Source organism: Rhinoderma darwinii, chromosome 5 (assembly GCF_050947455.1).
Source record: "Rhinoderma darwinii isolate aRhiDar2 chromosome 5, aRhiDar2.hap1, whole genome shotgun sequence".
NCBI classification, from domain to species: Eukaryota; Metazoa; Chordata; class Amphibia; order Anura; family Rhinodermatidae; genus Rhinoderma; species Rhinoderma darwinii.
In genome coordinates this window covers 180,696,009-180,710,653 of record NC_134691.1, presented here as the reverse complement: position 1 = coordinate 180,710,653, position 14,645 = coordinate 180,696,009, and the positions used below count along the sequence as shown (strand labels likewise).

General features: G+C 38.1%; 1 protein-coding gene across 1 annotated transcript in view; it reads left to right on the top strand.

Annotated features, from left to right (window-relative positions):
- Positions 1-14,645, top strand: part of MYO10 (myosin X) — a 216,060-nt gene that overhangs the window by 191,546 nt on the left and 9,869 nt on the right. The window contains exons 27-34 of the mRNA XM_075826765.1: positions 1,945-2,188; positions 4,966-5,061; positions 9,094-9,187; positions 11,166-11,221; positions 11,944-12,086; positions 13,040-13,234; positions 13,319-13,476; positions 13,722-13,845. Coding sequence (XP_075682880.1) covers positions 1,945-2,188; positions 4,966-5,061; positions 9,094-9,187; positions 11,166-11,221; positions 11,944-12,086; positions 13,040-13,234; positions 13,319-13,476; positions 13,722-13,845 — 1,110 coding nt within the window. The remainder of the gene's footprint in view (positions 1-1,944; positions 2,189-4,965; positions 5,062-9,093; positions 9,188-11,165; positions 11,222-11,943; positions 12,087-13,039; positions 13,235-13,318; positions 13,477-13,721; positions 13,846-14,645) is intronic.

Below are 14,645 nucleotides of genomic sequence, written 5' to 3'. Positions count from 1 at the left end.
GACCGTCGCCCAGTTTTACCCCGTCGCCTAGGGCGGGTCGTTGCAAGTAGGCAGGGACTGAGTGGCGGGTAGATTAGGGCTCACTTGTCTGTTTCCCTACCCCCATCATTACATATATACTGTATATTTATATATAAATACATATCATTTAGCCACGACATTAAAACCGCTGACAGATGAAGTGAATAACATTGGTTGTCTTGTAGTGAATAGCATTGATTTTCTTGAATATATACTAGTACTTCTCAATGAATTAGAATATCATCAAAAAGTTAATTTATTTCAGTAATTCAATTCCAAAGGTGAAACTCATATATTATAGAGATTCATTACACACAGAGTGATCTATTTCCAGCATTTTTTTCTTTTAATGTTGGTGATTATGGGAACAGTTAGGGTATGTTCACACGGCCGTTTTTCGGGCCGTAAACGCCCGAAAAACAGCCGAAAAATTGGAAACAGAACACCTCCAAACATCTGCCCATTGATTTCAATGGAAAAACGGCGTTCTGTTCCGACAGAGGGTTTTTCGCTGCGTTTTTTTACGCATAAAAAAACTGCCGCGAAAAAAAAGTGCAGAACACTACTTGGGACGTTTTTGGAGCCGTTTTCCATAGACTCTATAGAAAAAAAACGCGAAAGTCGCGAGTGGCACAAAAAACGGTTGAAAATCAGGAGCTGTTTTCTCTTGAAAACAGCTCCATATTTTGAGACGTTTTTGCTCACTGCGTGTGAACATGCCCTTAAAGAAAACCCAAAATTTAGTCTCTCAGAAAATTAAATGTCATAGTGACATGTCAGAAGTTTGGATTGGTGGGGGTCCGAGCACTGAGACCCCCCACGAATCGCTAGAACGAAGCAGCTGAAGTGCTCGTGTGAGCGCTCAGCCGCTTCGTGTCTGTTTGGCTTTTACACCAATCACAGAACAAAAGACTTTAGTAAATAATGCAGGTATTGTAATGTGGATATAGAATTAAGAGAGCAAATACAGTATACTAGTCCCATTGACGTCAATGTAGCTAGAGTTAAGCATGTCTGCCTTTAGGGTAATCTTTAACTGCTGGTTGTCAAACTTGTTTTGGGTTTTTTTGTTGGTAGAAGCACATAATTTTTTTTCCATATTTAGTGTCTACACAGATGAGCGCATAAGGACGGTATTATTACTAGTTCTATATTTCTTCATGCATCAGAAGTATTTGCAGAATTTTTATGGGGCTAGCAGGATTAAACATTTGTTATTTGAAAAACAATTTACAGTCTTTTTATGTGCAGCTCACTATTCTGATGGCTAGAGAGATAGATTTAAGATTTAAAGTTGAAGTTTCACTGCAGTTAACCATAATATACAATTTTCCTCAATGTCCTACTCACAGGGGACCAGAAAGCTAAGATATGGGGAGCTGTCTGGTCCTCACACTGTAAAGCAAATGGAAATCATCGCTGAACGCTGTTTTTTCTATGTCCAGGCAAATAACTCCCTTGTATGTCAGCTTCCTGGACCAATTATTGTAAGTAAGTCTTTGGGGTGATATAGGACTGGACAGATTTTTAGGGTACATACACTCACACTGTAAAAAGTCAGGCCCAGGCTACAAGCTGTTTTAATTTCAGCATATTAAAGAATAACAACAGAATATGGAAACTTTTTACTTATTCATGTGTCCCGTATGCAAAATTATTCAAGAGGGACAGTGGATTGATGTATGCACAGCATATGTGTGCAATAATGTATCTCCAATGGAAAATGAAGTCCAAATATGGATGACTTTTGTTCAATTCACTCTATATTAATAGCTATTACTACCCATCAGACTGATCTAGTTGCAGTATAACACCACTGTACATGCGGATTATCATGTACAAATGTCTTTATTGTAATCATTTTGGTTTTTTGTTTCACTGCTAAGTATTTAATAATCATTTCTTCTATTGATCTACTTGTAGGTGGGATGATGAATACATGGAAGAAGCGTTGGTGTGTCTTGAAAGATGAAGCCTTCCTGTGGTTCAGGTCCAAGCAGGAAGCTTTGAAGCAAGGCTGGCTTTATAAAAAAGGTGGAGGATCATCAACTCTGTCTAGAAGGAACTGGAAGAAGCGTTGGTTTGTTCTCCGGCAGTCCAAGCTTATGTACTTTGAAAGTGACAGTGAGGAAAAACTAAAAGGAACCATAGAACTCAGAGGCGCTAAGTAAGTTACTTCATCTAGGATTCATTACAATTCTTAAACTAAGCTTTATTATGTATTGCCAACTTAATTGTCTTCACCCAGGCTTTTGTAGTTGGTGCATCTACTAGGCCAGTGGGCAAAGTTATAAATGAATTAAATGAATTTGCACATATTAGAGAGAGCATATATTACTTGTATGAACTCTTCTCTTTATTTCATATTGACTTCTAGTGATTAAACCAAAATGATTGACATCCGGAACTATATCTGTGAAGCTGGCCATACACATAAGATAGTTGTCACCCAAACGACGTATCTCCCCCAACTTCTCTTTTTAATAGGAGAAAGAGGGACAAGCCACTATCAGACACTTTAAACATAGGGTTACTTATCAGCAGCATAAAAGTTTGGCCATGTAGAAAAGGGATTGTTCAGATAAAATCAGATATTTGCCTGCAGTCACCCGTAGGGAGAGCTCCTTATATATGGCTTTATGCAGCTAGTGTTGAGTTCAAAGCCATATAAATCTATATGCAGTGAGCCTCCCCATGTGTAGGCCGCCAGAGTGGTATCATATAACTATGACTGTGGGAAGGAAAGGAGGAGATTTGGAGCTCTGTAACAGAAAAACAGGGCTCCAACCATTATATAGATGTCTTATTAAATTAATCAGCACATAATTCTGCACCTATTTTGATTAAATAAAATGATAATTACACTTTAGTCCTTTACTACCCTAGACCACCACAGATAATGTGTGGTGAATGGGAGGAATGGTGTGAAAGTTATCAGGGGAGTTGTTAGTGTCTTAAAAGACACTGTCCCCTGATGGATATTAATTATTAAATGAAATTCATCGCTACAGAACATACAGGAGAATACAGCACTAATCAGTAAGGCAGAAAACACAAATGCAGCCAGTGACTTACAGGTGATGTCATCTCTGATGGTAGACGTTTTCTTTTGTCATCTTCTTCATCCAGCCCAGACCGCCATAAATGTTTCTTCCAACCACAAATGGTCTCTGCAGAGTTTTCTGCCCAGACATCTTCGGTTCCTCACTTTTCAATCATCCTTTCAACACAAACTCCCCATCCTGGTGCCCTAATAGTGGCATCTTGCTGCTACCACTAATGCTGTGCTTTTCATGCTGCCCAGTGGCCCCAAATGCTGTACTGCAGAAATAATAACGCCAAATTGATAGTTCTGCTAAAAATACCATTACCGCAGATGTCCATCCTACCGTAATTAGTGCCACACATAGTGCCCTCAAAAATAATTGTACCCAGCAAATAGTGCCCCTAACCGTTCCAGTGACATAATGTCCCCCAAAAATAATTCTGGCCCTGACAGTAATAATGGCCACTAAATGACCCCAAAAATATTTTTGGCAAGTAGATAGTGCGCCTGAAAGTAATAGTACTTCAGCATTGCTTCTAAAAAATGTTGTTTGAAGCAGAATTCCACATAATGCCCCAATACTTATAATTATCCCCAGAGATCCCCATTAGTAAGACTGACAACAATAGTAATATTGCTATCCTAGAGTGGCCGTATTAGTAATAGTACTCCTCAATGTGCCCCTATTAGTAATAATGTTTCCCCATACTGCTCTTAATAGTAATAATTCTCCCCCAGAGGGCCCCAATTATTAATAGTGCCCCGAACAGCAATAATAGTGCCCCTATTAGTAATAGTGGCCTCCCAATAGTAATAATGCTAGCCCAGTGCGCCAACATTAATAGCAGGTTTCCCAAAGTGCCCTCAGTAGTAATAGTGCTCCCCTATAGTAATAATACTCCCATAGTGCCCCCATTAGTAATAGTGCCCCCAATAGTAATAATTCTCCCCCAGAGTGCCCTCATTAGTAATAGTGCTCCCCCATAGTGCCATCAATAGTAATATTGCTTCTCCAGAGAGCCCTATTAATAATAGTGGCCCCCAATAGTAATAATATTAGTCCCCCCATAGTGTCCTCAATAGTAATAGTGCTTCCCTATAGTAATGATGTTCTCCCAGAGTGCCCCCATTAGTAATAGTGCTCCCCAGACTGCCCAAATTAGTAGTAGTGCTTCCCCATAGTGCCCCAAAATTAAGTGTACCAACAAAGGAAGAAAGAATAAATTAAATCCAATACTCACTTAACTCTCGTTGCTTGCCGCCTTCAGCAGGGCGGTGCAGGCTTCTATGGAGCCAGGTGATAGATACGTACTGATGCTATAGCATTGAAGCTCACTCCCTTCTCAAACTCCTTTGCTGTAGCATCAGTCTGTCAATGCATGCATGTGCAGCACCCGGCTCCATGGCCACCCAGCAGTGTTCTGTCAGTACTACAGATTGAACGTTATTTTGCAGTACTGATTGCACTTCTGCCCACGATCTACCAGGTACCCATCGGCAACCGACCTGTGAATCGCAATTGTCTTCTAGTGCCCACAGCTGTACTGCATAGGGGAGCCATGGAGACAAGCAGGTCGCCACTGAAGGGTTATGAGCAACCGGCAGCACAGACTATACACAGTCCATGCTGCTAGAAGTAATATAGCTAATTAAAGGTATTTAGAACAACGATTATTGCGCGCACTTCTGCACTGAAAGTGGAGGTGCACTTTAATTTCTTTGTATAATATGTTTAGAAATTTTCTTACAAGTTGTTGTGTTTGGTTATCCAAATGACCTTTAAACATTACCCAGAAAGGAACTGGCAATTATTTTTAAGCAATTTTTATTAAAGATTTATAAACATTTTTTAAACTATTATAACATTTAAATTATTTTATGAATTGCACTTATTACAGGGAGATCATCGACAACACAGGCAAAGAGAATGGCATTGACATCGTAGTGGAAAATCGAATTTACCACTTAATTGCAGAGTCCCCTGAAGATGCGAGGTAACACCATTTTTTACATTTGCATGGTACATTGGCACACAAAGGCTGTTTATTGTGCTATGTTGCGGCATGAACAATGTCTGCTTGCTTCATTGGCAGTGCAGTAAGTTTTCCTATTTTATAACAACATTGCTGTAAGAGATTATTTAGTTTCAACATTATATAAGCACTTTAGTTAAGAAAAGTAAAAGAAAAGTTAACAGAAGGGTTTAAAGAGGCTCTGTCACCACATTATAAGTGCCCTGTCTCCTATATAAGGAGATCGGCGCTATAATGTAGGTGACAGCAGTGCTTTTTATTTAGAAAAACGATCTATTTTCACCATTTTATTAGCAATTTTGGTTTATGCTAATGAGTTTCTTAATGCCCAAGTGGGCGTGTTTTTAATTTAGACCAAGTGGGCGTTGTACAGGGGAGTGTATGACGCTGACCAATCAGTGACCAGTCAGCGTCATACACTCCTCTCCATTCATTTACATAGCAGCATCGCGTTCTTACTAGAACACGACGTGCAGCCACATACAAAGACATTAACGTTAATCAAATGTCTTGATAATAAATATACATGACTACCAGCCTGGACGTCATATATATTCAGAATCCTGACACTTCTGAATCTTTTCTGTGAGATTTCCAGCAATGGAAACGAAATCTTGTTTACCTCGTAATCTCGCGAGATTACACGTGGCTTGATGGAATCTCACAGAAAAGATTCAGAAGTGTCAGGATTCTGAATACACATGACGTCCAGGCTGGTAGTCATGTATATTCATTATCAGGACACTTGATTAACGTTAATGTCTGTGTATGTGGCTGCACGTCGTGTTCTAGTAAGAACGCGATGCTGCTGTGTAAATGAATGGAGAGGAGTGTATGACGCTGACTGGTCACTGATTGGTCAGCGTCCTACACTCCCCTGTACAACGCCTACTTGGTCAAAAGTAAAAACACGCCCTCTTGGGCATTAGGAAACTCATTAGCATAAAGCTAAAAATCGCTAATAAAGTGGTAAAAATAGATTGTTTTTCTAAATAAAAAGCATTACTGTCACCTACATTATAGCGCCGATCTCCTTATATAGGAGATAGGGCACTTATAATGTGGTGACAGAGTCTCTTTAACCTAGGATCACAATTATTTATTAATTGAGTATCAAATTTGCCTAATATGTTTTGTCAGGAAAATATTTTAATAAATAATATGCCTAACATGTTTTGTCAGGAAAATATTTTATGTTCTAAACCTGATCTAAGAAGCAACTTTAGAACTATTCTGTTTTAAAAGTTAGAAAATACTACATTTTTCACAATTTGTTGTTTAATAAATAAAATCCCTTTGGAAGCTTTTCAGAACTGATCTTGATGTAACACCGCCATCTGCTGCCAATGTAGAAGTAATGCAGGGTGTAGCTCAAATTTGCATGTGTGTAACTTGTCTGGAGTAAAACACAAATAGTTTCATTATTTTAGAACCATAGTTGTTTTGGGCATTGATGCACAGAGCAAAATGTCACCATTTGGAATGCTATATTCTATATATTTTTTTATTTCTTAGTTTACCCCCAATTTTTTGTTTCTCTTTTTTGCGGGACACATAGGACTTTCTTATTATTTCAAATTAGTGCTAATATAATTTACATTTGTGGGTCTTGTTTAGAGAACAAATGGTCAGAAAAGGAAAAAAAATTTAATTGTTTAAGGTAGTTTGTTCAATCCATAATATTTACCCCAAAAATAAACTCTCTAGTTCTCCTTTGCATAGCGATATTATATGTGTACATTGTGTAACATATGATGTCACTAGTGCGCCGAGAGCAAAGACACTGTTTTAGTTCTACATGTGTCTCCCTCCTGAACTTCAGATACAACTTCTTCACATGGATTCAAATCATCCAAGTACAAACATTTTTTTTAGTGAAGGCACAAAAAGCAGAAAGGGAGAACAGGCAAAAATTGGGGACTCAGGGGGAATTATAATATATTTTGGGTAACGTATATTATATGTGACAGGAAAGTGGCACTTATATGCCTGAGCACCCGATGCCCATACAAAACGTGTTTATGTCATGCAGGATATCTAATTTTGTGCATGTGGGTTCACAGAGGTATGTACATTTTTTTAATAGAGGGAGCGTTTTTAATTGTTTTTTAGTTTTTCATTGTCTTTATTATTTTGTTCTAATTGTTTACATTTTTTTTATTTATTTCTTATGTTTTTTTTACATTTTAATATATTTATTTATTAACCGTACAGGCATCCAAGCCAGAAAATATTAGCTACTGCCAGACATGGACACCCTTATTCTGCTGGAACCCAGCGGTCACAGCGTTCCTGCAGCATGGGGGCGTTCAGGTCTGAAAGCAACTAACAGCCTCGGTCCAGGTGACGTCATTAGGATCTGATAGGTTAATTTCCCGATGATGGCACCCAGACCAGGGAATGCAGGTTACTGTCAGATCTAGACACTATTGTGCTGCTGCAACCTGCCAAATGTGGCCCGGCAGCAGCATAAGGTTGTCCATATCTGAAAGTAATTAACCCATCAGATCCCAATGAAGACACCTGGACTAGGGGATGTTATATCTGGATCTGTTAGATCTGGATACTTGTTGCAGCAGAAACGCTGCGATTGCCAGAGGAAGGGGAGGCATAAATATACAGTAGCTCTGCAAACTGGCACACTGCTAGCTGCCGTATATTTACATGAAACGGTTGGGAAGGGGTTAAGAAAATTACAAAATGTTGCAAAAACACTCAGATGAAGGTTGGATTTCTCAATTCATCCCTGCATGGTTACGCTTATAAGCCCTTCATTTCTAGTCTCTGCATCACTAATTTACGACTAAATCCGTATATACCAGGGTTTGCACAATGTTTGTTTTTATTCAGTATGTTTTCAGTTGAATTGAATTTATTTCTATATAACATTGATAACATGGGAGTACTATAATAACAACTGAAAAAGACTGCTATTTACAGCGGTGACCCCCACAAATTGATCCGTCAGACAACACAGACTTATTAAACTAGTTTCAACATTTTGGCAAATATTTCTGTCAATTGGAATTGATCACTATATGTCATTTATATGTAGCAGTTTGGAATAGATTTCATTGAAAATAATTGTATGTCCTAAAAGTGTGTGAACCCGGTCTGATAAGTTCAGAGTGGCATAATAAAAGTTATTTTTCTAAAATACTTTCAGCGGTCTAGTCAATTACAGCACTTTCATAGGTCATTGCTAACTTATTATACATGGCTTCTGGACTCCCAAGTATTTCCCATATAAACGTATACTGTATATGACCAGTAATAAAGTAGCTATTCCTACCGGTCAAGAAGACATTATTTCCAATACAAAACTAAAATAGAAGTCCGCACACAGTAATATTAGTAATGTTAGTCATATCTGTTTTGTGACCCATGACTAACTTTTCCGAAGCATTGGAGGAGATAATGATTTCTGTGTTTCCAGTAAACAAATGCCACAACTCCTATAAAGCTTTCAGCACGTATTCACACCAGTCACTCCATCAGTGTCTAGAACAGGAGGGGTGTGAAAGCAGAATAGACACTACTAGGCAGAAGTTATGAATGTGGGTAGTGCGCTAATAATAGTCTGATAATATACAGCACCTATGTACACACCTGATTAATAGAAGAAACCATAGTATAAAATAGCTGTTTCTTACATTAATCAAGATCATTCTATACTTGTCCAACTCCTCTGCTTAGTCCAGGTCCAGGAGTCTGTCTGTAGGTTAGCTAGAGGAGGGGACAAATTGGAGTAACCTATGACTACAAGATCAGACTACACACACGTCATGTTTGTAGTCTGTAACCTTGGAGATGCATAAATCTGTATAGAAAAATAGTAGGTTATTTTTAATCAAGACTATTTACAAAAGTTGTTTTTTTGTTTTTGTTTTTTTAAATGGGACTAAACATGTAATTTCACTCAGTGAGAACAGAGTTGTGATGTTCTGTATCAAATCTGCTCATGACTGTGTGATTTCTTTGTTCTTCCTACAGTCAGTGGTTCAGCGTGATGAGCCAGGTCCAGTCATCCACAGAGCAGGAGATTCGGGAGATGCACGATGAGCAAGCAAATCCACAAAATGCTGTCGTAAGTGGAAATCATTCATTACTCAGCCAAGCGTATTATTCAGTGATTTATTGTAATCCTAATTTTGTTTTTACTTTTTTTTTTTTGTGCTGGTCAACATATATCTGTCTGGTAATGCACACATGGGTGAATCTGCTCTTTCACTCTATTGTGCCTGAATTCAGAATGAAAATGTTATTACACTATAATAATAATAATAATAATAATACAAAAATATATAATAATAATATAATAGGGATAACATACTTTAATCACACTGTCCTGACATTGTTGGGGCACCAGCAGGACGCTGGACTGTGTTTGGTCATTGGGCGCACTGTTGCAGCTTCTTCTCTTCTTGGCTGATATGACCAAAGCATTTTAAGAACGTTGGATTACGTTTTATAATATAGTTATTAGTCACCCCTTATGGCATGGTATGAAAGTTGAGTTTTATTGAAAAAGGTTTTTGGAAGAGGCGGACCTGATAGGGAAGGTGGTAGAACCAGATGAGAATGGGTAAAGGAATGTACTTCTGAGGTCCACATCAGTTTAGAATTTTGGAAACCAAAATGTTTACGGTTAATAAAAAAAAAAGAGAATAACATGTAATGTAACACACGTCTGTGATCAATCTATCGCTACGTTCACACCACGTTTTGCTAGTACTAGTGGGTATTACGCTGTATGTATGCCCCATACATATGCAACAGTATGTCTATACAGTTGCATATGTTTGCCGTTGTCTCCTTTTGAAAAAAAATTATATATTTTTTGTATATTGTAGACAAAGCATTGTGAATTGCACTTTCAAAACAATTGAGGCAAAGGTATACCAATAAGTGTTGGCCAAATGTATGCCAAAGGGACTTTTTTTTTGGCATGTGCTTTGCTAATAAAAATCTATTAGCACATTAGATATATGTCAGGAGAATTCCCTGACATACGCACAGAATGTAATGCCCAAATATGATGTGAACCTAGTCTAAGCCAAGTCTATTACTATATGGCTTAAAGTGTAGCTAAACGTTTGACAAACTTCTGACATGTCTTAGTGACATGTCAGAAGTTTGTATTGGTGGGGGTCCGAGCACTGAGACCCCCACCAATCGCTAGAACGAAGCAGCTGAAGCGCTCGTGTGAGCGCTCAGCCGCTCCGTGTCTGTTCGGCTTTTTCCGGAAATAAATGTATCGGTGTACGGACTCAATAGAAATTCTATGAGCCCATACTCCGCTACATCGGCTTTCCGGAAAAAGCCGAACAGACAAGAAGCGGCTGAGCAATCACACGAGTACTTCAGCTGCTTCGTTCTAGAGATTGTTGGGGGTCTCAGTGCTCGGACCCCCCACCAATACAAACTTCTGACATGTCACTATGACAAGTCAGAAGTTTGTGGAACGTTTAGCTACACTTTAATGTCCATTGTGATGCAGTCTTTATTGCATCTGCCGGTTAAAAAATCCAACTTATTTTGCTTAATATCCTTAATCTGCTGCAAATGTCTCACAAGGTCAAGTCTCCAGCAGCCTATGACTTCATCCATAGGCAGTCCTGGAAGTAAGTAGTTATTGTACAATGAGTTATCTTGTATAATTTACATTCTCCATCTGATGTTACCATTTAATAACGACTGGAATTATTCCTCACAAAATCACATTATTTTTATTAATAGGAAAACCTCTAGAATTCTTTAGGGTTTCATTGGCACCTTTGTATGAGGCATATTAATATGTACAAAGCACTTTATTATGTGTCATGGTCTCAGACTTTTTTTTTTGTAAATATAAAATTGTGTAAGTCAGTAAATGTGTTGGACTGGGGTTTCTTGGGCCCACCAGAGGATATTATTCTGATTGCCCACCCCCGATCTATAGAGTACATGTACATAATTTTATCAGAGCCTGGGCCCACCAGAGGACCCTCTTGTGGGCCAGTCCAACCCTGAAGAGAAATGATTCCTGTTTTCATTGCTGAACAACATATTTTATCTCTATACAGGGGACTTTGGATGTTGGATTGATCGATTCTGTCTGTGCTTCTGATAATCCTGATAGGTAAGTCTGTACTACCATTCATAATAACCAAATCAAAGCAATCCTTCCAAATAAAATATATAATAAATGTGCATTTGATTATTGTTATTCACTAAGGGCCTGTTCAAATCAGCGTTGGGCTTCCGTTCATTGATTCCATTCGACCTTTCCATAAAGTTTACGCAAAGAAAACGGAAACTTTACTGAATGCAAACAAACGGAATACAACTACAACGGAAGCATTACCATTGAAATCAATAGTAATGCAAACGGAAGCTATGGTTTCGGTTTGGCTTTCCGTTCATCGGTTCCTCCGACGGAAAGGTTGAACGGAACCGACGAACGGAAGCCCAACGCTGATGTGAACAGGCCAGCGCCATCATCTTCCCCAGGACTTTACATAACAATACAGATGGTGTATCACCAGTACATAAGGGCAATGCAGCATACATCTCAGTTCACACATATGAAAACACATAAGAGCTTACAATCTATTGAGGGTAGAGACCAGACATGGCCAAGGGCTGGGCTTACAAGACATTTAGATTGATACGTCTATAAGTATTTCCATCACGACTGTGCAGCTTTACAGTAAATAACAATAAAGTGAGAACTCCGACACCTCTTTCATATGTACTTATTTGCTCGGTGAGGGTAAATCCTTATTGGGCCATTGGCTGTTGTGCAAACAGTGTCCATGTTTACAGCTAATAGTGTTTTTCCCGCCTTTTTTCCATCCCCAGACCGAATTCATTTGTAATCATTACTGCAAATCGTGTCCTTCACTGTAACTCAGACACACCTGAAGAAATGCATCACTGGATAACTTTACTGCAGAGGTCGAAGGGCGACACTCGAGTGGAAGGACAGGAATTCATTGTTCGAGGTGAGATGCATGCTCGGTTTATTACACTTATATACTGTATGTGTGGCAGCACAGGAAATCTATTTGTATTTCTAATTCTGTCATGTAAAGAACAGAACATGGCTAGGACTAATATAGTAAGTATGATCTCCCCCCAACCCCCGTTTTATTTAAAGTGCTGTGTGAGTAAAATATTGGTGGATGGTTAATAATCAGAAATGCTTGAAAGAGTAAATTCACTTTTGGTAACTTTCAAAGGATATTATTTTTATCAGTATCTCGCTTTTTATGGTCTGCTTCAGGAAATGTCACCTGTGTTTACTGACTCGGCAAATAAAGGGTTATTCATGGTATAATAAAAAATATATACTTTTTGTTTCAATATCTCATGGTTTTCAAAACATTTGTTTGCCGTTATTTAATGGAATTCTTTATTACTTTCAGTGGATAAAATTCTGTCCGTGATCATGTGATGGACACACAGGTGCGTGGTTCGTTACAGTATGTGTATCAGAGCTATGTCTTGTTTCGAGCCACGCACCTGTGTGTACATCACATGATCATGGACAGATTTTTATTTCCTGAAAGTAAACTATGAAGTTTACTAATGAATGACAGCAAGCAGAGATTTTAAAAATCGTGAGATGAGAAAGTATATTGGAAAATAGTATAATATTTCATAGTTCACTGTGCGATGAATAACCTTTATTTGATAAAACTAGAATAGCCATTTAAATTAGGTAAATATGCAAAAAAAAATCTATTTATTCCTAAATAGGCTCAAACTGAGGGCAAAAACATTGGAATTATTAGTAATGCCCACCTACATGCTATACAGAATGGGTGTATGTCAACTTTTAATTGTTATAACTTTGCAAATGTGTCACGACATAATATTACCAAAGCGTACATCTTTCCACTTATTATATGAAAATAAAACAGAGGACGGATTAAAATGATATTTTTTATTACAGGTTGGCTACACAAAGAAGTGAAAAATAGCTCTAAGATGTCTTTGTTGAAGCTAAAGAAGCGTTGGTTTGTCCTTACCCACAATTCACTAGACTATTACAAGAACTCTGAGAAATATGCTATTAAACTGGGCACTTTGGTTCTTAACAGTCTATGTTCTGTAGTACAGCCGGAGGAGAAGATATTTAAAGAAACTGGTAAAAAAAACTTTTCTTTTTTTCATATTTGATGCATGAGAAGTCCATATTCAATATATTCACGGGCAACGATTTGTTTTACAGGACACTGGAATGTAATAGTGTATGGACGCAAGCACTGTTACCGTCTTTACACAAAGCTCTTAAATGAAGCTACAAGGTGGGCCAGCGCTATTCAGAATGTCATCGACACTAAGGCACCTATAGACACCCCAACACAGCAGCTCATACAGGACATTAAGGTGAGCATCTAATAATAAAAAGAGGTTGCTCGAAAGTCAGGTAGGCCTTGTCAACTAACAAGGCCTGGACGATATAATAACATTAATGTGTATGGCATTTTATATAAATCTCCACAATAAGAATATATTATTATAACATCATTATAAATAATACATTTCTTGAAGGCTTTTCATTGATGAACATTGTTGTGACGTGAGCCTGATTTCTATCCAATTTTCACTGTATCTGTTTTTTTGTTTTTAAGGAAAACTGCCTTAATAATGAAGTAGTAGAGCAGATCTACAAAAGAAATCCAATTCTTCGTTATACTCATCACCCTTTACATTCTCCATTGCTGCCACTTCCATATGGAGACATCAACCTAAACTGTAATTCATTTATTATTTCTGTATCTATTTCTATATATTGGCTTTACAATATTAGTGAATGCAAACAAGTTTATGTATGCAAGGAAGATAGGTTGGGGTCCTGTTCTGATGTTCCGTCGGAGCTTTCCGTCAGAACGGGACACTGAACAGACACAAACGGAAACCAGAGGTTTCCGTTTCTATCACCATTGATTTGGTTTCCATTTGTGTCTGTTCAGGGTCCCGTTTTGACGGAAAGCTCCGACGGAACATCAGAACGGGACCCCAACGCAGTTGTGAACAGAGCCTAACTTCCACAGAGCTTAACAAAGCACAATATTGGAGTAACTCATTGTAACAATTACAGAAGCCAGTGTTACAAATGGAACAATTGTTTAAAAGATACATTTTGTAGGAGCCCTGCCCATAGGCGCTTACAATCTATATAGATAGATAGACAGACAGATAGACAGACAGACATTAGACATACATTAGACAGACAGATAGATAGACAGACATTAGACAGACAGACATTAGACAGACATTAGACAGATAGACAGACATTAGATAGATAGACAGACATTAGACAGACAGACATTAGATAGATAGACAGACATTAGACAGACAGACATTAGATAGATAGACAGACATTAGACAGACAGACATTCGACAGACAAACATTAGACAGACAGACAGACATTAGACAGACAGACATTAGACAGACAGACATTAGATAGACAGACAGACATTCGATAGATAGACAGACATTAGACAGACATTAGATAGATAGACAGACAGACATTAGATAGACATTAGATAGA